We start from the raw sequence: 23,593 nt of genomic DNA, 5'->3' as shown, positions 1-23,593 counted from the left end.
CGCGTCCCGGCGCCGCAGAGGTCCGGCGCCCGCGCACCGCCTCTCGCTTCCCTACCCGCCCCCCGCCCCCGGCCACCTGCCGGGTGGGCTCCGCCGCGGCCGCTTTTGCCGCCGGCCGAGAGCCGGACAAGGGTCGCGGGTTCCTGCAAACGAGAGGTGCGCGGCGCCCACCGGACTCGGGGCCTCACGGCACGCTCGGCCTCCGCCCCCTACCCAAGGCGGGCGAAGCGTGAGTGAAGCCCACGGCCGAGGGGAGGGGGAGTGGAAGCCAGAAGGGGCAGCGAGGAGGTGGGGACCCGAGTTTAAATGGCAGGAAGTGACGCCGTGGCCCGCCGTTGCCAGGAAACGCATTTTTCAGTAGGTAGGAGGCGCGGCCAGGGAGGAGGGGGTTGTCGGTGAGCGTGCGCCTCACACTCGCCTTCTCGCTGTGCGCGAGCTGCCTGCCCCGAGGGGAGGCATTCTCACGCAGGAAGTTGGGAGGAAAGAAGACTTCTAAATGGACAGAAAATCAGTATGCCCAATGGTCAAAAATTTGAGCTTTGAAGCTGGTAGGCTTTCCGTTTTGGGGACCGAAAGTTTAGGCGAAAGTCACTCATTTTCGTTGCGGTGGGATTTGTTGCCTTTGCTCAGATTTCTTTTCGAGCTTAAAATCGTTTGCACGTATTTCAACAACTTGAACCAAGTGCAGGGCTTGATTCCATAGATCACCTGTTTAGATTTGGAATACAGGAAAAGCAGAACCATGGAGTTTTAAGGTTGGTTTTATCCGCATCTGAAATCATCTCCAAATCCTTTATAGGTCAGAAACAACATGGAAAGGTCGTGAATTGCCCAAATGCTAGCTACTGGCGAAGTTAAGACTCACCTCAGATCTCCTAGGCCTAGAACAGTGTTCTTAATACTTTGTATTAATTTAGGGTATTAGGCAGGTTCTTGTGTTTCAATGACATCCCAAACCACTGATGGTAAATGGGATCACACACATATTTCAGTAGAAGAACGTTTTTTCTCACTAGATTACAAACTCATGAAACTTAGGACCAAGTTGAAATGACTTGGTGCCACGCTACACTTTGAATATAGTAGACAATATATATTGGATGTGGCAGTAAAAAATTAATGGAGAAAGTTTCATGCAAAAAAGGTATTGCTTAATTTAAAATTACAATAAATAAGCACAAAAGGGTCACTGAAAGGAAGTGAATAATCAGACATGAGCATTAACTAGTAAAGCTGACAACTATTAAAAATGTTTACTATTCATAGGCACTTTACCCATAAAAATACTAATATTTTACCAATAACCAGATAGCCTATATTTCAATGAAAGAATTATATAAACTTTAGAATTAAAAACCTCAAGTAAAATATTAAAATATTGGTCAATACAGTAACATGAAAAATTTAAGCTGAGGATCGTTTTCCCTTTGTGATTTGGCATTAACAACACCAAGTTTGCCAATAGTTTTATGATTGTTGTCCAATAGTGTTTCTTAAGGAGGTTTTTAGTTTGTTTTAATTTGAAGGAAGACCATTCAGCTATAGATACGGGTACAGCAACAGACAAAATTTAAATGATTAAAAAACCTCACAGTTATATAGTATTACTTTATAACTATCTCAATCATTTTTAGAAGAATGGGTTCAAACAGAAATACTCACAAATTAGCAGCCATTTTGATTAGGCTTCAAAATCTTATGTCAGGAAGTTAAAAATTATTTCCATAAGCAATTACTAAACTTTAGGGGAAACATCATCTGTGTGGTTTGTTAAAAATGTAGATTCTTGGATCAAAACCTCAGAAATCAAATTAGCATTTGATGAGAATTTGACCTTGAAATGGGCATTTTCACAAATAGTTACAGGAAATTTATATGTGCATGGTCACTCCTTGAGAACACTAACAAAATGAAAAATAATGAAATAGTTCCCTAAAAATTGCTGAAGATCAGACTGCTAATGCAAAATTGCTTTTGATATTGTGGAATTGTGAGATTTCTGCTAATTAAATTATTTAAGCATCTAGTTTTAAAAATCAGAATACAGGGCAGGCCACTGTTGCTCACAGCAGGCAACCAGGCCGGACACCCAGGTTTGATTCTGGGTGCCTGCCCATGCAAATAAAAAAAAAATGCAAACAAAAAAAAACCCCAGAATATAAGTAACCTTTAAGAAAATGGTATTGTAAGATATTAATCTATGATTTTTATATCCTTTTGGCTATAAGGAAACTACTCTCAAAAGGCTATCAATGGCTTTACCAATTCCTTGTGCCAATTCTTACAAAAGCCTAATAATTCTTCCCATCAAAAGTTAGGACTTCAGAATATGTTGGGCAGATAATTAAAAAGTATTGGCAAAGTCCCTTGATAGACTGAGATAAAATAGGGAACATTAAACTTTCCCACCTGGGAAACCCCTGAGACTCTCTCCAACTCTAGGGGCTACCAAGTTTATAGGCCAAGCCCCTAATCTTGAGGCTTGCTCTTATGAAACTTATTTCTGTAGTGGAGAAGCTAAGCCTACCTATAATTATCTCTAAGAGTTACTTCCAGAAAACCTCTTTTATTGCTCAGATGGCGGCCCCTCTTTCTCTAAGCCGAACTCTGCAAGTAAAATCATTACCCTACCCCCTATGTGGGACATGACATCCAGGGGTGTGAGTCTCCCTGGCAACATGAGACATGACTCCCAGGGATGAGTGTGGCCCTGGCACCACATTGTGGAATCAACAATGCCATCCTGACCAAAAGAGGGGAAAGAAATGATGAAATAAGGCATCAGTGGCTACAAATCCAGATGGAGCTGAGAGGCTCTTCTGGTGGCTACACTTAGGCAAGCTTTAGCTAGTTATTGCTAATTACCCTGGTGTTCTAAGCCCCAACCAACATCATTCCTGTTAACCCTAAAGAGTGCCTAGGGCTCTATCTGAGATCCTACAAAAGTTGTATGCACTGTTTATTTTTCAGAAACCTAAAACTTTCAGATGGCTCCTATGCCAGGTAAGTCCTGAAATCAGAGTGACCAGTCTCTCCAAGAACATCAACCAGTTCCATCTCTCTGTCCCATATTGTTGAGAGCCCTTTTCAACATGATAAAAATTATAAAAATTATAACCCAAATACCCCTTTGGGGGGTTTAGAAGAGAAGGATCAAAGGAGCAGGAGGAGTTATAAGAAATTAGGATTTAACAAATGAGTATAACTATTGAATCATTATATTGATATTTCTTTTTAGTCTCCAGTGTCTTGGAGCGGCTAGGAAAAAAATCCTGAAACTGTGGAACTATAACCCAAACCAAACTTTGAAATATGTCATATAACTACTGTTAAAATACACTTTGAAATTTATTGCTTTTTTGTATACATGTTATATTTCACAATAAAAAATGTTTAAAAAAATGGAAAAACTTCAGGGTTCATACTTTATCAACAAGATTCAGGTAAGAATTTTCCAAACTTTATTCCACTGACCTAAGGAGTAGTAAATGCATGACAGTATTCCTTGGTTAAATTCAGATTAATTACAACTGGATTAATTGGGCGGATACTATGCTCTATTATGAAGTTGCTCATTTTTCTGTTTATATTTTATTATTTTGTATTAAAATGATTATTAATCATCTCATTATGATAAACATTATTTTTTGCTTACCCATGATCTGCATGGTACAACAATATGATAAATAATGAACAGAAGTCTTTAGAAATTTATATCCTGTAAGTAGAAAGAGGAAATGCAAAGTACATTTAAACATAGATTGATATATAATTCACACAGAGAAATTTTAAATTTTATTTAGTAACTTGTACTCTACCTTATTGCCTTATCAGGGTAGCTTCAGAAAGTACATATATGAAAAAGACGGTATGAAGTTAAAACAAGAAGTGATGTAGTGGCCTTTAAAACTTCTTGAAGAGTGGATTGAAAATTCTAATTCTCCTTTTCATTGTTACAGCTTTTGAACTGGTATGTGGGTAGGAACCATATTCAAATCTAAGACACAAGAAAGAAATCCATATTTATAAAAAGTAATTCAATTGGTATAGTCTGGAAGTTTCTATTTACTTAGGCACTAGTAGTCCTTTAACCGTTCTCTGACTCTTGTACATAAAAAAAGGAAAGGCAGATTTTGGTCAAACATTCACTGAAGCTCATGCCATTTAGATCTTCCTGAAAAACCAAGTTGCTCAGCAACACTCCCACTGGCAGTACTGTTGATAACACCACAGCTTTGAGATTTCAGTAAGACTGAAATCCTTCATCACTAGCTACCAAAACATAAGACGATAGCTTGTCCAGATAATGAAGCATCACACAAAGACCTACTGTTTACCATACTGTGCCCAAGTTAAAAACATAAACTTATAGACAGTGCCCTCAGATGCACACCCTTTGGCAAATGAGACTTATATCAATTGAGGGTTGAAAAAAATTGGATTTATCACCAAGAGGGAGTGATTCTAAGTCAAAAGTTTTGCAGTCAAAAGATAATTTCTTACATGATGTATGCAATCTACTCTTGAATGTTTAGAAAACAGATAGATGAGAGAGAGAAAAAATACAGAATTATATAACATATGGCAGAATGTTAGAAGATGGTAATTTTGGATATCTGGGTAGAGGATCTACTGGAGTTCTCTGTATTAGTTTTATATTGTTGTTGCAACTCTTCTCTAAGTTTGAAAAAGTTTAAAAGATAATTTCATGCCAATAGTCAGTCCCCATGCCATTCAATTCCTTGTGACATGCCAGAAAATGATTCTCAAAAGTGAAAAACAAAGCACTCAAGATAAATGGTATGCTGGTTTGAAGGATTATGTGCCCTAGGGAGAAGCCATGTTTTAATCCTGATCCATTTTGCAGAGGCAGCCATTTCTTTTAATCCCTATTCAGCACTGTAGCTTGGAAACTTGATGAGATTATCTCCATGGAGATGTGACACAGCCAATTGTGGGTATTAACTTTTGATTAAGGGAGATGTGAGCCCACCCATCCCATGTGGGGCTTGATTGTTTACTAGAACTAATAGTTTACTGGAGGAAACATTTTTGGAAGAAGCTTCAGAGCCACAAGAAATAGAAGAGCCCACACATCAGAGACCTTTGGAGATGAAGAAGGAATAAACCCCCAAGGGAGCTTTATGAAACAGGGGGCCTGGAGAGAAAGCTAGCAGACATTGCCATGTTCGTCATGTGCTCTTCCAATTGAGAGAGAAACCCTGAACTTCATTGGCCTTTCTTGAGTGAAGATAACATCCTGTTGGTGCCTTAATTTGGACATTTTCACAGAGTTGCTTTAGTTTGGACATCTTCATAGGAGTAGAACTGTAAACTTGCAACTTAATAAATTCCCCCTTTTAAAAGCCGCTCTGTATATTGCATTCCAGCAGCTAGCAAACTAGAACAAGTGGTAAGAGTTAGTTATCTGAGAACTGTTTAATCTTAACAAATGTACCATCTTATTTTTCCCCCTGTAATAAACGATTTTAGTTATAAATTTATTTATATGATTGTATTTATGCAATTTATTAAAATATTAAAGAACTTATTCAACAAAAATTCAGACTTTGATCAGTGTATATCTTCCAACCAAGTTATGTCAGTTTGTTTCTAAAACAAATAAAATATTTGTTTTAGAAACTCTGAAAAAGATGTTGCAAAATAAAAATGGAAGAACTGAAATATTACCACTGGAATCTTTCCTCAATTAGTAGACTATAAATAATTTATTTGTCTTTCATAAAGTGTGACTATCATATGACTAGTTGTACATAGGATCATTTTAGCTGAATCATGATCAAAGATTTTTTATCTTAACACTCGCATGATGAATTTAATGTGGATTAGAAAAAAATGAAAATAAACATAACCAGAACATTAAACCAGTGATTTCATTTATATTATTTAAACTGTAACTAAAAGAGGCATTTAACTTCTTAAAATATGTCAATTTTAGGGAAATTAATAAGAAATAGTATGGATAGTTTGACAATATGGTGAAAATCATGAAATTATTATGTCATAATTTTTAAATACATCAGCTTCTTCAATGACCATAATCAACTGAAATTTTGTAAACATTTATCATTTAGCTGACAGGAAGCAAACTGTTTTACTTTTGTAGACATCAGCGAATTATTCCTCTGTAAGATGTGGCATTCAAATTTCAGAATCTTTATAAAAGATCATATCAGCAAAGAGAGTAAGCACACAGGTTTCATAAGTTCAATGTTTATAAAATAATAGGTGGTACATGCCTACCTTGTTAACACTGAGCACAATGGGCTTTCCAAGTTTTGAAATTATAACCAACATTTTCTTACCACTCTTCACAAGAAAAATGTGTCAGTTAAGAAGCTCCCCTGAATGTGGTCTGTATGAGTTTTTTTCTTTTTTATTTCTTTTGCTGGAGAGATGCAAATGTTAAAAAAATGAGCATGGTGATGAATACACAACTATGTGATGATATTGTGAGTCACTGATGATATTGTGAGCCCTTAATTGTACACCATGCATAGAATGTCTGTATGTCAATAATGTTTGTATGATAATAAAAATATTTATTATAAAAAAAAGCTCCCCTGAAAGGATTAAGAATAATGGAAAAAAACTGGTAAAAACGTATCCTCAGTCACCCACCCATGCACTTATTCTCAATGAGAAATACTTAAGAAAGCAGAATAACAGAATCTAAACACAAGATAGGTAGATTACCAACAAAAACAGTGGTAAATAGATCAAAATGGCTAACAAAATAATCCATTGAAAGCTGTCGTAGCTACAAAAACTCCAACTTCATTTACAAATCACATACTTAGATCACTATATATGTGAGCAGACTAGTTTTATACTTCTCAAAGGAAGATATGGCAAAATTTAGTCTAATTACAGATGTAACAACTAAACTTCATTTAGTTCTTCCAAAATCCAGTAGGAACCATGGTGAGAAACTGCACAATATCCCCTTGGAAAAGCCCACACAGAGAGTGGAGAGAAAATGTTGTTGTATGAAAATAATGTTTTTATTTGGTGAGCCTCTGGTAATGCATGACAAACTAACCCCCTAGAATTCACTCTTAGTACATATGCTCAAACCAAAGAGTAGATACTCACTATAGGAAGGTTTCTTATCTCTTCAAAGAATGAGCATTTCCTCAATAACAGCCTAGTTAAAGGGCAGGGAGGTTGTTTTGGTTCTCATTTTCATTTCATGAGTTCTAATAAATAGGTGTGAGGTGTGTGTTTTGCTATGTAGATGAGCATCTGTGTGCTTGATTCAGCAAATCTTTTGGGAGGTTAAATTGGAGTGAGATTTAGTAAGGCACTTTAGGAAAGAAAAGGTAATAACCTATTTGCTGGAAAGCTATTAGGTTGGACTGTAAGCCATACTTATATTGCTATGACAATAATTATTGAGAATCTCAGTATGACTGAGCCATATCAAAAGAACACAGTCAGATCTTGGGTACCCTAAAACAACTGTCTTAGATATATACATCAAAGCATGCACTTGGACAAAAACGCTGGTTACATCTACATAATGGAATGTATAATCGAGATAAATATAGTAATAAAATGTATTTAGCTGCCTGTATCACCTTTGATCATTGTGACTCAAGCCATAGTAGCAGACACGCTAAACTAGACTCATTTTCTCTCTTTTTCCACCAATATTATTAGCAGCAATATTGTATCTCCAAGGACGTAAAGAAATAGAGAAGGTAGTTCAGACCACCATTAGAGTTCTCCATTTCATTGTATCTTAATTTTTAAAATTGTAGTTATATATATTTGCTGTTAAATCATTTTTGAGTGTACAATTCAGTAACATTAATTGCACTAACATCACCATCTTCTATTACTAAAACTTTTCATTGCCCAAAACAGAAAGGTTTTACCTAATCTATTCCATTGATATATATATCCATCCTTATACCAGTACCACTCTGTTTTGGTTACTGTACCTTTGTAGTACATTTTCAAATTGGGCACTGTGAGTCTTCTAACCTGGTTCTTTTTCAATATTGTTTTGGCTATTTAGGTCTCTTGCAATTCCAGATAAACTGATGATTAGCTTTTCCATTTCTGCAATAAAGGCTGCTGGAATTTTGGTTGGAATTGTGTTGAATCTGTAAATTGCTTTGGGTAGTACTGACATCTTAACAATATAAATCTCCCAATCCATGAACATGGGATGTCTTTCCATTTCTTTAATTTCTTTCAGCAATATTTTGTAGTTTTCAGTGTACAAGGCTTTCATCTTCTTGGTTAAACTTATTCCTAGGTAATTTGTTCTTTTGGGTGCTGTTGTAAATTAAATATTTTCCTTTTTGGATGGATGATTATTGGTGTACAGAAACAATTCTGGGGGTGTTTATGTTATAGGCTATCACTGCCAAATTCATTTATCAGCTATAGTAGTTTTTTGGGTGGATTTTTTAAAAATTTCATATATATAGGAACATGTTATCTGCAATTCAGGAGTTTTACTTCTTCTTTTCCAATTTGGATGCCTTTTATTTCTTTTTCTTTCTTAACTGCTCTGGCTAGGATTTTCAGTACAATGTTGAATAGCAGTGGTCAAAGTTGATATCCTTGTCTTGTTCCTGATCTTAGAGGGAAAGCTTTCAGTCTTTCACTGTTGAATACGATTGTTAGCTGTGGGTTTTCTTTATATACTCTAAAGTTGACTATAAATTTTTTCTCAGCACTATGCTCTTACTTCATCCCATAAGCTTTGGTATGTTGTAATTCCCCTTTGTCTCTTAATATTTTCTAGTTTCCCTTGTGATTTCTTCCTTGACCCATTGCTTAAGAGCATATTGTTTAATTTCCACATATTTGTGGATAATCCAGTTTTCTTTTTGTTATTGATACCTAGCTTCATTCCTTTGTGGTAAGAGAAGATACTTCACATAATTCCAATCTTTTAAAATTTATTGAGACTTGTTTTGTGGCCTAACATATGGTTTATTGGGGAATGTTCTGTGTGCATTTGAGAAGAATGTGTCTTCTGTTGCTTGGTGGAGTGTTCTATGTATTACTTTTAGTTGGCTTTGGGTTGTTCAAGTTCTCTGTTTCCTTACTGGTCTTGTCTAAATGTTCTATCCATTATCAAAAGTGGTGTATTGAAGTCTCCAACTATTATTGTATAATTGTCTGTTTCCCTTGAGATCTGCGTTTGCTTTATCTTATTGGAACTGTGTTTGGTGCATAATTTCATTCCTAATGAACAGTCAACCCCCCCACCCCCCCAAATCAATATATTGTCTTTGTCTCACAACAATATTTGACTTAAATTCTATTTTGTATGGATTAGTATAGTCACCTGAGCTGTCCTTTGGTTATTTTCATGGAATATATGTTTACATCCTTTCACTTTCAGCCTATATGTGTGTTTAGATAGAAAATGAGTCTCTTATAGATAGCATAGCTGCACCATGTTTTTTTTTTAATCCATCCTCCAATCTCTTTTAATTAGTGAAGTCTATTAACATTTAAAGTGTACTGATAAGGAAGCAATGACTTCTGCCAATTTGCTATTTGTTTCAAGTTTCATATCCTCTCGTTCCTATATTATGCCAATTCTGCCTTATTTCACTTTTGATTTTTTTGTAGGATCACTTTGATTCCCTCTTCATATTAATTTCTATACATTTTAAAAGTTATCTTCAAAGTGCTTACCCTGATTATAATAAACATACTAAACTGATAATCTAGGTTGAATTTATACAAAATTAGCTCCAACAGTATACAAACCCTCCTATATAATTCCACTCCTTTTTGTTGTCAAAATTTTAAACATCATATGACCATCAAGATAAATTTCTTATGAGTTTGCCTTTTAAATCATGTGTGAAACAGAGCCATAAACCAAAAATATAGAGCTGACTTATTTATCTGGGGATGTCTTAATTTCTCCTTCATTTTTGAAGGATAGCTTTGCCAAACATCCCATTGTCTTCTTGCCGCCATGGTCTGTTTCAGTTTGCTAAAGCTGCTGTAATGCAATATACCAGAAATGGATTGATTTTTCTAAAGGGCATTTATTAAGTTACAAACTACAATTCTAAGGCTGTGAAAACGTCCAAATTAAGACACCAAAAAGAGGATACTTTCCCTTAAGAAAGGGTGATCGTGTCCAGGGTTTCTCTGTCACGTAGTGACATCTGCTGTTCTTCTCTCCTATCCTCTGGGTTCAAATGACTTTCGCAGCTACTTCTGCATCTCCAGATGCCTGCATCCTGACTTCATCTCTCTGCTCATCAGCTCTCTTCAGGACTCCAGTACATTAATTAAGACCCACCTCGAATGGGCAGGGTCACATCTCCATGGAAACAACCTAATCAAAAGATCCCACCTACAATAAGCCTGCCCTCACAAAACTGGATTAGAACATGGCTTTTTCTGGGGGTACATAACAAAAGTTTCAAACCAGCACAATCTTTGATGAAATATCAGCTGTTAGTCTTATTGAAAATCCTTCTATGCAACCAGTGATTTCTCTTGCTTTCAAGAGTCTTTGTTTTCCCAGTTTGTGTTTTTGTGTGGAGAAAATTCTTTTTGAGTTTATCCTGCTTAGAGTTTGTTGAGATTCTTGGCTGTGTAGTTCATGTCTTTTCTTAAGCTCAGGAATATTTTTGTCATTCTTTCTTTAAATATTTCTTCCCTTTTCTCTAATGTTCTGGTGAGCTTATAATGCATATGTTAGTACTTTCATGTGTTCACAGGCCTCTTAGGTTTTATTCATTTTCCTTTACTTTTTTCTTTCTGCTCCCAATTGGTAACTTCATCTTTAATTTTCTCCTTATGCACAAATCTGCTGTTGAAATCCTCTAGCATATTTTTCATTTAACTTTCCATACTGTACTTTCCAGTTCCAGAATCCCTAGCTTGGTTCTTATAATTTCTCTTTTGTTCATACTCCATTTTCCTGCTTTATTTTGACTCCTTGTCCAATCTCCTTTAGCTGCTTGAGTATCTTTAATAAAGTTGATTTACACCCTTTGTCTACTAAGTCTGATGCTTGGAGTTCTTCAGAGATGAACTGTAATTTCTTTCCTGTGAATAGGCATACCTTCCTCTTTCTGTGCATGACTTATCATTTGTTGAAAACAGGACATTTTGAGTTTTATGTGGTAATCTAGATTTCCCCACTCCCTAGGTTTACTGTTGTTGCTTGTTGAGGGAAGCAATTGTCTATCTAGTGACTTTTCCAAATTATTTTTGCAAGATTATATATTATTTGTCAGGTATATCCACCAAAATTGGTCTGATTATCTCGGGAGCCAATGACCTAAAGGTATTTCTTAAACACCTTATGCCAATAACTGAAACAGCAGACTTTGTAGATTTTTTTCTAAGCTAGGAGATTCCAACTTATCCAGGACATTTAAAAACTCCACCTTAGCTTTCACCACCTGCCGGTGAAGAACCTAAGGACTGGCTACAAGGTGTAAGTCTACTGCCATCTCAAACATTTCTGAGCATGTGTCAGTCCCTGGGCATACGCGTTGTACTCCCATTTTCCTGGTATAGTAGACTAACTTATGTACTGCAATGTAAGACATGTTCTTAATCCATATTCCTGTGGGTGTGAATTTATTTGTAAATAAGACCTCTTGAAGGTATTTAGTTAAAATATGTCCCAACTGAATGAAGGCGGGTCTTTATCTGTATTACTGGAGGCCTTAGAAAAAATCAGAAACCAGAGTCAGAGTGAGTCATAGGGAGGAGTCAGAAGGCAGAAGTCAACAGGAACCTGGAAGAGCAGCCACAAAGGGAGAGATTACCATGTGATACGGGACAGATATGCAAGCCAAGGAACTCGAAGACTGCAGCAAGCCAGTACCAGAATGCTAACTACAGGGAGGCGGGAAGTCCTGGAAACCCCTTAATTTTAGACTTCTAGTCTTTAGAACAATGACATAATAAATGTTTGTTGCTTAAGCCAATCCAGCGTGTGATATTTGTGACAGTGTCTTGGGAAATCAAGACAACTGGTACACACAGTGTTCCTTCAAAGTCTTTGTTTAACCAAGGATCCTTCTTCTCAAATTCCAGCACTACTGGGCTTTTAGGTCTGCGTGCTGCTTGCCCCACCCACTGTCCCTACCCTCAGGTGGCTCAGATGCTGACAGATACCTCCCAGGAAGCTGCTTGATTCTGATGGGTTTGAGATACAGGGAAGCCTTTGCAATGGTCCCTCAGGGAACTGTGAGACAGATCAAAACACACAATCACAATTTTTTCAGAACAAGGTTCGTATTGCCCACTTCAGCACTAGCAAGCTGCATCAGGAATGCAGAATGCTGTCACCATGGCTGCTGCTGAGCTGGGAAAGGGATATGTAGATAGATTGGTAAGCAAAAATGATTACTTTCTTACTGAAATTTTGCTGCCTCTTTTGTCAGTAAACATTTATTTCACTGATTAAGTTTTATGCTACAATTCAGAGTTTCAAAAAAGTTGATTCTGTTGATTTCAGTTAGCTTAATGATTGCTTCAGTGGAGGTATCATCTTAAAGTGCCCTATTCTGCCATTTTCTGTGAGTCATTCTTTACATGTACTTTAAAAAATGCCACATCTTTTATCACACAGATTCAAATTGCTTTTGGCTATACTCATGTTCTGAGAAAAAGAATGGAACTACATTAACTAAAGGACCACCAATATAATTCATTCTTCAATAACACAGTAAAGTAACAATGATTAAAATAATTCTCTCACATAATCAAAATGCTAATCGTAATTTTCATTTACATATAAATGGGCAAATGTGTAATTACCAAACAATGTACAGCGCAAAAACAAGAAAAAGTATCTTAAGTCTTATTTGATAGGTTGTTCTAATACACACAATTATTAACAATTTATTATAAAAACCTGTATATACAATTAAATACTTGATCAAAGATTTAAAAAATATATTCAGAATGAAATGTGTAGAAAGAGACATTTCAAAGTCATAGAAGTTACTACTGTTACAATATTTAATAATTTTTACAATAGGTTTGCTGGTATATTTCAATGAATTTCTTTCTCAGTATCATCACAATTCTTGCTGAATTTCACTCAGAGCAAAAGAGAGCTGTTTAATTTTTTCTTCCATTGACTTTTTGTTCTTGCATGTTTCTTCCAGAAGCTCACGCATTTCTTCTTCAACTTGATAGACCTAAATTGACATGTAAAATTTACATTTTGATTTCTCAAAGAAAAGGCATTTAAAAATGCATAGTGAATGAAAAAAAGCAAAAAAAAAAAATTTGTTCTCATATACTTTGCAATTTGTGCATTTAAAATAAAAAAATTTCTAAAATACTACTTATTTATAATATTTGTAAAATCATTTCTACTGCTAATTGGAAAAATGCAATATTAGTATAAAGTACTTTCATATATATTATCTATTTAGTTCTCTTTAGGTTCTTTGCTTTGCTGGTGGGGGCGTGCAAGGGTAGTTCGGTTGTAGAATTCTCGCCTGCCATGTGGGAGACCCAGGTTCAATTCCTGGTCCATGCACTTCCCCCAAAACAAACAAGTCTCTTAAGGTTCTTCTAAGAAAATTCATGGCAATTAATTTTATTTCTATTTTAGAGCTTAGAAAAGTAAGGCTTAGCAAACAAGCTATTTGTTTAAGGTTGTGCAGACTCTAAATAGCACAGCTGGGACAGAAAGCAGTCTTCTGACTTACTCTTTCCATTCTATGTCATTTGTGAATGCTGAGTCATGTATTCAACTTAAACACTAAACACTTCCTTCTTACAGACTTTCAGATCTGAAATAGTAAGCCTTCCCAAAGACCCACTCTTTAATGTAGCTTCCATCCCCAATGCATTTCTAAAATTGTTCATTATAAATTACCATCTTTTTGAGAGATCATTTTAACATTTATTCCTTACTAATATGTATCTCTTAGAGGCATAATTTTCTTCTAATTTAAATTTACACCTCTACATGATCTTCACATTTTCCTAACTCACCTGATTATTACATTTAAACTCTAGTGCCATTTCTCCAAGTCTCTAACAGAACACTTCCCTTTTAATGTTTCTTGAAATTGACAGGAGGACCAAAATGGAAATGAATGTTTTCCTCATAGCTAAGGACCTAATCTTATAATTTATTTAGCATTATCAATTGTTAAGCACATGATATTTTAAATAAAACATGTGAAACATCTGTTGACTTGAAATGAAATAAATGACCATACTTTGGTCAAGTGATACCTCAATATTCACTATGACTGTTTCCTAAGACTTCATTCCCTTTTTCTCTTTGATTAGACTCCTATGGGTAATATCACTTAACCACACGATCTTGATTACTTAACCACACGATCTTGATTACAATTGCCATAAAAGCGTATCAATTTGCCTTTCTATGATTGAACTCTTTCTTCAGGTGCTGACTTTCAAATAACCAATATCATACAGATACCTCAGGCTTTTAATTACCACTTCAAATTCAGGGAAAAATGGAAATTCACAACTGTCCCTTAATCTAATGGATTCCAACAGATTTCACATCAGAATCATCTGTGGAATTTTAAAAATATGTAGATCTGACTTTAAGACTCAGTGAAGGAAAGTCTCTGAGGGGAAGATCATGCCTATATATTATTAAAAAGCTCTACTGGTGATTCTGATGCTTGTCTTTAATTAGATTTGATTTAGAATAAAATCTGATTTAAAAATCACCACCCTAAATTCATTCCTCTCTCAATGATGTCAAAATGGTAAAGCTGATAGTAATGAACCCTAATTAATAATAAAGTATTCTTTAAGAACTTTTGCCCTATTGGTAATGGATTGATTGTGTCTAATATATTCATATTCTTAGCCTCCACACATATAATCACAGGGGCTTCCATGAGATTAGTGAGGAATATAGGCAATTTTTATCCAGTGATCATAAAGCAGGTATGTAACTAAAGATCAAACTTTAAATTTTTGTTTCCTTATAATTATTCTATAACTATTTATTAATAAAACCTATCCACATATAACACAAACATTCTTAATGCATGAACAATCTATACTTTGCATGCAATCAATGGCTCACAATATCATCACATAGTTGTATATTCATCACTATGATCATTTCTCAAAACATTTACATCATTCTGGAAAAAGAAATAAAAAGAAAAAAGAAAAAACTCATACACACCATACTACTTACTCCTCCCTCTCATTGACCACTAGTATTTCCCCAATTTATTTTAATATTTGTTCCCCTTATTTATTTACAATCCATATTTTTAACTCATCTGTCCATATCATAGATAAAAGGAGCATCAGAACAAAGTTTTCACAATCACACAGTCATTTTATGAAAGCTATATTATTATACAATCATCTTAAAGCAACATGGCTACTGGAACACAGCTCTACAGTTTCAGGCAGTTCCCTCTAGTCTGTCTAATACACCTTAAACTAAAAAGGGGTTTATCCATATAATGCATAAGAATAACCTCCAGAATAACCTCTGGACTCTATTTGAAATCTTTCAGCCACTGACACTTTATTTATCTCATTTCTCTCTTCCCCCTTTCAGTTGAGAAGGTTTTCTCAATCCTAGCTCATTCTAGGATTTCTGTCCTGCATTGCCAGGGAGATTTACAACGCTCGGAGTCATGTCCCAGGTAGAGACGGGGAGGGCAGTGAGTTTGCTTGCCGTGTGGCTGGGAGGCCATATCTGAGCAACGAAAGAGGTTCTCTGGGGGTGACTCTCAGGCCTAATTTTAAATAGGCTTAATCTATCCTTTGCAGGAATAAGTTTCATATGAACAAACCCCAAGATTGAGGGCTCGGCCTACTGATTTTGATGTCCTCACTGCTTGTGAGAATATCAGGTCTTCTCCAAATAAGGAAGCTGAATCTTCCCTCTTTCTCACCATTCCTCAAGGGGACTTTGCAAATACTTTTTTCCTCACTGTTCAAACACTTTGGGATTTATCGGGGCATCGCTCTGGACAAACCTACAAAATCTCATGGCCTACTCAATGTTCCATGTACTTATGGTGTTCAGTTATATTAGAAGATGCACTAGTTAAAATATAAATTTTTTACCAAAAAACATTTTTTGCTTTAGTCTCACAAATAACTTCAAGTTTTAAAATATGAATTACCATCAATCTTCAACACCCTGCAATATTGACATTCCCTCCTTCTTCCTCATGCAAAGACATTTTTTAATTTGTATATTTAGTCACTATCATTGTACACTCTAGGCATTCCTAAATTATATTGCTATGCAAATGTCCATTTATGTCCTTGCCCTCATGTCCTCTGAGCAGATACCTAGCAATCATATTGCCAGATCTTTGGCAATTCTATACTTAGCTTCCTGAGGAACTGCCGAACTGCCTTCCATGGCAGTTGTACCATTTTATATTCCTACCAACAGTGGATAAGTGTGCCTCTTTCTCCACATCCTCTCCAGTACTTGTTGTTTTCTGTTTTATTGATAATGGCCATTCTGGTGGGTGTGAGATGGTATCTCATTGTGGTTTTGATTTGCATTCCCCTAATAACCAGGGAAGTTGAACATCTTTTCATGTTTCTTTTGGCCAATTGTATTTCTTCTTTTGAGAAATGTCTGTTCATGTCTTTTGCCCATTTTCTAATTGGGTTGTTTGTCTTTTTGTTGTTGAGTTGAATAATCTATATATTCTGGATACTAGAGCCTAATCTGATATATCGTTTCCAGATATTGTCTGCCATTGTGTAGGCTGCCTTTTTACTTTCTTGACAAAGTTCTTTGATGCACAAAAGTTTTTAACTTTGAGGAGTTCCCATTTATCTATTTTTTTCTTCAATGCTCGTGCTTTGGATGCAAGATTTAGGAAACCGCCTCCTATTATAAGATTTATAAGATATTTCCCTATATTTTCTTCTAACAGTTTTATGGTCTCAGAGCTAGTGTTTAGGTCTTTGATCCATTTTGAGTCATTTTTTGTATAGGATGTGAGATATGGATCCTCTTTCATTCTTTTGCGTGGGGATATCCAGTTCTGTAGGTACCATTTATTGAAGAGACTGTTCTGTCCCAGGTCAGTTGGCTTGACTGCCTTATCAAAGATCAACTGTCTACAGATGAGAGGGTGTACATCTGATCACTCTATTCGACTGCACTGGTCAGTATATCTATCTTTATGCTAGGCACTGGTCAGTATATCTATCTTTATGCTAGTACCATGGTGTTCTGAACACGGTAGTTTCATAATATGCCTTAAAGTCAGGTAGTGTGAGACCTCCGACTTCATTTTTCTTTCTCAGGATATTTTTAGCCATTTGGGGCACCCTGGCCTTCTAGATAAATTTGGTTATTGGTTTTTCTATTTCTGAAAAGTAAGTTTTTGGGATTTTAATTGGTACTGCACAGAATCTATAAATCAATTTAGGTAAAATTGACATCTTAACTATATTTAGACTTCCAATCCATGAAATACGGTATGCCCTTCCATTTATTTAGGTCTTCTGTGACTTCTTTTAGCAATTTCTTGTAGTTTCCTTTGTATGGGTCCTTTTGCATCCTTACTTAAATTTATTCCTGTTTTATTCTTTTGATTGCAATTGTAAATGGAATTTTTTTCTTGAATCCCCCTCAGATTGTTCATTACTAGTGTATAGAAACACTACAGACATTTGAATGTTGATCTGCTACTTTGCTGTACTCACTTATCAGCTCTAGTAGTTCTGTTGTGGATTTTTTGCGGTTTTCAACATATAGTATCACATCATTTGCAAACGGAGAGAGTTTTACTTCTTCCTTTCCAATTTTGATGCCTTGTATTTTCTTTTTCTTGTCTCACTGCTCTGGCTTCCAACACAACGTTGAATAACAATGGTGATAGTGGACATCCTTGTCTTGTTCCTGATCTTTGGGGGAAAGTTTGCAGTTTTTCCCCTTTGAGGATGATGTTAGCTATGGGTTTTTCATCTATTCTCTTTACCATGTTGAGGAAGTTCCCTTCTATTCCTATCCTTTGAAATGTTTTCACCAAGAAAGGATGTTGGATTTTGTTAAATACCTTTCTGCATCAGTCCTGATGATCATGTGGTTTTTCTGCTTTGATTTGTTGATATGGTGTATTACATTAATTGATTTTCTTATGTTGAACCATCCTTGCATACCTGGGATGACTCCTACTTGGTCATGGTATATAATTCTTTTAATGTGCTGCTGGATTCAATTTGCAAGAATTTTGTTGAGGATTTTTGCATCTATATTCATTAAAGAGACTGGTCTGTAATTTTCTTTTTTGTAGTATCTTTGTCTGGCTTTGGTATGAGGGTGATGTTGGTTTCACAGAGTAAGTTAGGTAGCCTTCCCTCCTCTTTAATTGTTTTGAACAGTTTGAGAAGGATTGGTACTAATTCTTTCTTGAATGTTTGGTAGAATTCACATGTGAAGCCATCTGGACTGGTCCTGGACTTTAATTTTTGGGAAACTTCTTAATGACTAATTCTATTTTTTACTTGTGATTAGTTTGTTGAGGCCATCTATTTCTTCTCGAGTCAGCCTTGGTTGTTCATGCCTTTCTAGGAAGTTGTCCATTTTGTCTACATTTTCTAGTTTATTAGCATAGAGTTGTTCATAGTGTCCTCTCCTTACCTGCTTTATTTCTGCGGGGTCAGTGGTTATATCTCCGCTTCCATTTCTGATTTTATTTATTTGCATCCTCTCTCTTCTTTTTGTCAACTTCACTAAAGGTTCATGTATCTTATCGATCTTGTCATAGAGCCAACTTCTGGTTTTCTTGAGTTTCTTGACCGTTTTCATGTTCTCAATTTCATTAACTCCTGCTGTAATCTTCATTATTTCTTTCCTTTTGCTTGCTTTGGGGTTAGTTTTCTGTTCTTTCTCTAGTTCTTCCAAGTGAACAGTTAATTCCTACATTTTTGCTCATTCTTACTTATCTATTTATTTATTTTGCTGGGCAGGCACCAGGAAATGAACCCTCTTCTTTTTTGATATAGACATTTAGGGCAATAAATTTCTCTCTTAGCACTGCCTTTGCTGCATCCCATAAATTTTGATATGTTGTTTTTTCATTTTCATTTGCCTCAAGATATTTACTCATTTCTCTTGTAACTTCTTCCTTGACCCACTGGTTGTTTAAGAATGGGTTGTTGAGCCTCCATATATTTGTGAATTTTCTGGCCCTCTGCCTATTATTGATTTCCAACTTCATTCCTTTATGATCTGAGAAAGTGTGAGATCTGATCTTTTTTAATTTATTGAGACTTGTTTTGTGACCCAGTATATGATGTATCCTTGAGAATGATCCATGAGTACTTGAGAAAAAGGTGTATCCTGCTGTTGTGGGGTGCAATGCTCTATAAATGTTTGTTAAGTCTAGTTTATTGCATTATTCAAATTCTGTTCCTTTATTGATCTTCTGTCTAGATGTTCTGTCCATTGATGAAAGTGGGGAATTAAGTCTCCAACTATTATGGTAGATGTGTCTATTTCTCTTTTCAGTGTTTGCCTCATGTTATTTTGGAGCAGTCTGGTTTGGTACATACATATTTACGATTGTTATATCTTCTTGTTGAATTGTTTCTTTTATTAATACATAGTGTCCTTCTTTGTCTCTTCTGTTTTACATTTGAAGTCTAATTTGTTGGATATTAGTATAGCTACTCCTGCTTTTTTGATTGTTGTTTGCATGAAATATCTTTCCCAACATTTTACTTTCAACCTATCCTTATCCTTGGGTCTAAAATATGTCTCCTGGAGACATCATATAGATGGGTCCTGTTTTTTAAATCCATTCTGCCAGTCTATGTCTTTTGATTGGGGAGTTAATCCAATAACATTTAGTGTTATTACTGTAAGGTCAGTATTTTCTTCTACCATTTTGCCTTTTGGATTTTATACGTCATATCTAATTTTTCTTCTTTTTACTTTTACTGATAGTCTTCATTTCTACACTCTACTCCACACCTCCCTCTCCTGTCTTTCTACCTGTCTCTAGTGCTCCCTTTAGTATATCTTGCAGAGGCGGTCTCTTGGTCACAAATTCTCTGTGATTTTTTTGTCTGAAAATGTTTTAATTTCCCCCTCATTTTTGAATTGAAGGACAATTTTGCTGGATATAGAATTCTTGGTTGGCAGTTTTTCTCCTTTAGTATCTAAATAATCACACCACTGTCTTCTCACCTCCATGGTTTCTGCTGAGAAATCTATGCATAGTCTCATTGGGCTCCCCTTATATGTGACAAATTGCTTTTCTCTTGCTGCTTTCAAATTCTCTCTTTCTCTTTCACTTCCAACATTCTGATAAGTAAGTGTCTTGGAGTATGTCCGTTTGGATCTATTCTGTTTGGGGTATGCTGCACTTCTTGGATCTATAATTTTAAGTCTTTCATAACATTTGGGAAATTTTCAGTAATAACTTCCTCCATTAGTTTTTCTCCTCCTTTTCCCTTCACTTCTCCTTCTGGGAAACCTACAATGCATATATTCTTGCACTTCATGTTGTCATTCAATTCCCTGAGTCTGTGCTCATATTTTCCCAATATTTTTTTCCGCTTGTCCGATTTCAGAAGTCCCATCCTCCAGCTCATTAATCCCATCTTCTGCCTCTTGAAATCTAACATTGTGGATTTCCACGGTTTTTTCATCTCTTCTACTGTGCCTTTCATTCCCATAAGTTCTATGATTTGTTTTTTCAGATTCTCAGTTTCTACTTTCTCTTCATCCCTTGCCTTCTTTATATCCTCCATCAATTCATTGATTTGTTTTTTGATAAAGTTTTCCATGTCTGTTTGAACATTCTGAATGAATTGTTTGAACTCCTTTTTCTCATTTGAATTGTTGGCTTGTTCCTTTGAATGGCTCATATCTTCAATTTTCCTAGTGTGATTCGTTATTTTTTACTGGTATCTAAGCATTTAATTTCCTAAATTAGTTTATTCTAGAGATTGTTTTCACTTTTTTTTACCTAGGATTTTCTTGATGGATGACTTTGTTATCTGTCTGTTCTTTGACATTCAGTTCAGCTTATTCTAGACCTCTAGCTTAGATTTTTTTTTTTTTTTTTTACAGATCAGAATTTTTCAGTTCTTGTTTTCTTATTTCTTGCCCTGTCTGTATGGTACCCACTTTTTTTTTTAACCTTAGGAGGGTATACTTAGGTATTATAGACCCCATGTTGTCATTCCCAGTCAGATTTTCCCAGACCAAAGTGGCCTCCTCTCAGGAGAAAGAATCACCTCCGTCAGCTTTCCGTATGGGCGAGTCCCAGCAGGTTGAAAGACTTTCCTATGAAGCTCTAGACTCTGTTTTTTCTATCTTCCCAGTATGTGGTGCTTGTCTGCCTGTGGGACCCACCAGCGTAAGGTGATGTGGTACCTTTAACTTCAGCAGACTCTCCCTGCTGTTGGGGGTGTGGTTGAGACACAGAAGAGGTTGTATGATGGTGTCTGAATTCCTTGAGAGAGGGATTCCACCCGAGCTGGGCCCCACCCCTCTCCTGGGGAAGGCACAGCCTCCAGAGAAGCTCTCAGACAAGCTTAATTCTGCCCTTTCTGGTGCGGTTGGAGCCTTAAGAAGCCTTGCAGGTTTATGCAAAGAGCAGTCAAATTGTAGAAACACAGCCACAAACAAGAAAAGAAAAATTCTTTTCAGAGCAGGACCCCTGTTCCTTGAGTTTGCCAATCAAAAGCTTAAGTTGGTATGTGGCTCTGTGTATCTCTAAGTCCTATGTGGCCCCTCCTTTCCTTTAGGGCCCAGACCCTTTCAAGTATTTCGTGTTGTATGAACCAAAAGAAACCTCTGGGTAAAAACCAGCAACCTCCAGTTTTACTCGAGGTTCAGCTGAGGTGAGGGCCTATTTCCAGCAGTCAGAACTCATTAATTAATTCCACAATTAGAGCTTGGTTGCCTTTAGCCCCTGCTGCTAGTAAACTCTTTTTCCTTCCCCCTCTGGGAAGCAGCCTGTGGGGGAGGGGTGCCCGCCATCACAGCTTGGGGGACTCACAGTTCTAGGTGGGATCGCAGCTCGTCCAGCTTGTTCAGACTGGTGTATGCTGTATGTCCTGTCACTAATGTGGCCCTGGCAATTGTTCTGTACTGTTCCTGGCTATTTACTAGCTGTTCTGTAGGACAAACAAAATCCCACAACTCACTAAACCGCCATCTTGGCTCCCTCCTGTCCAGGACTTCTATAACTAATCTAAGTATTAGTAACATTTTGACTGGTTTCATGATAGTTTTGGGAACATTCTTCATATCTATTTGATCGACGCAACCTGCTCTACTCTATAAATCTCAAGGATCTAATTTATTTAACTATAACATGCTGATAACTTTTATTTACAGTACCTTTTCATTTGCAGAATCAATATATTTCTGCTTTTCACTTGCCAGCTGTAATATTTCAGCTTGATGAGCTTCAACAATTGCATCAACTTGTTTTTTAAAGGCATTATCCATACTATGAAGTTTTTCTAGTGCATCCCTTAAAAAAAAATTTAAATAAATAAATATGTACATGTGTATACATGTGTGTGAATATGTATAAATTAAGATGTTTTTCTTCTAAGATGATGACTCTTAGATTCCCATTTTAATGGAAGCATAAATCAGTCATGTGTAAAGACTAAGGGCTAGCATACAGTAACTGAAGTTACAACACTTCATCATCTAGCAGAATCTGTTAGATTAAAAGTAGGACCAAGGCTAGGTAACATTACTGGAACCTTGTTATAACTTTCACTCTTTGGATGTTAGAGTACCCTGTTTCCCCATTTATTTTGAGAATGGGATATAGTTTAAAGGCAACTTCACATATTATAGATCCTTTTTCTCTAGGTTTTCAATGTGATGACAGGTGTATGCTGCAGGATGGTTTAAGTTTACAAACATATGTCTGACTTCCTTATAATAATGCATAATGGGCAACACTCCATGTTAATAAATACATTAAATAGGAGCATCAGAAATTTAGTGCTGAATGTGTCTTACAGGCAAAAACATTCCTTTATATTAAATATGAATTTCTCTCACAGAATATTTAAAAAGCCAAGTCTAGGAGTGACCACATCAATATGAAGAGATGTAAGACATCCCCTGGAAAAGTCTCCCCTCAGAATCAATTAATGAAAGGACAAATCCCACTTGCTTGGATCCCTGGAGTATGACAGAGACTGGAGAAGGATTAACTGCTGAATCAAAAGAAAAGAGAAAAATAACCTAACAAAATCAGGTAGATACTTTGTGTTGCAGACCTGCCAGCCCATATCCCTACCCCTCACTCTGTCCTGTGCAGCTTGGCAGTTGCACAGAGACAGCATGGCCTGGTTCCCTCCTTCCATGGATGCAGACCATACAGTCATTCACAGCAATGAGCTAGAACTTCACGGATATACAGGCACAAGGGCCCAATTCCACAGAGACCCAGGTGGAACACAAGCAGCTGAGGAGTACCACACACAAAACTGAACCCAGGGTAAAAAACACTGTAGCAGAACTATTGGCAAGAGATGCACAAGTTTCTGTTTGCCTGACCATCTAAAAACATAAAACAGACTTTTCTGGATTGGCTCCATCTAGCTCCCCAGGGTGGGATACACTAAT

At 36.3% G+C, this 23,593-nt stretch overlaps 1 protein-coding gene across 6 annotated transcripts in view; it reads right to left on the bottom strand.

Annotated features, from left to right (window-relative positions):
- Window positions 1-3,701: 3,701 nt before the first annotated feature.
- LRRCC1 (leucine rich repeat and coiled-coil centrosomal protein 1) overlaps window positions 3,702-23,593 on the bottom strand; it is a 61,577-nt gene continuing 41,685 nt past the window's right edge. For 5 of the 6 annotated variants that reach the window (XM_077167113.1, XM_077167114.1, XM_077167116.1 and 2 more), the window contains 2 exons: window positions 22,340-22,475; window positions 12,975-13,178 (listed from right to left, as the gene is read on the bottom strand). In XM_077167113.1, coding sequence (XP_077023228.1) covers window positions 13,056-13,178; window positions 22,340-22,475 — 259 coding nt within the window. In that variant the 3' untranslated portion in view covers window positions 12,975-13,055. Of the gene's footprint in view, window positions 3,998-12,974; window positions 13,179-22,339; window positions 22,476-23,593 lie in introns of those variants that run through there. The other variant, XM_077167115.1, reaches the window with a different exon arrangement.

Source organism: Tamandua tetradactyla, chromosome 6, assembly GCF_023851605.1.
Source record: "Tamandua tetradactyla isolate mTamTet1 chromosome 6, mTamTet1.pri, whole genome shotgun sequence".
NCBI lineage: Eukaryota > Metazoa > Chordata > Mammalia > Pilosa > Myrmecophagidae > Tamandua > Tamandua tetradactyla.
This window is presented reverse-complemented; position numbering and strand designations above follow the sequence as displayed.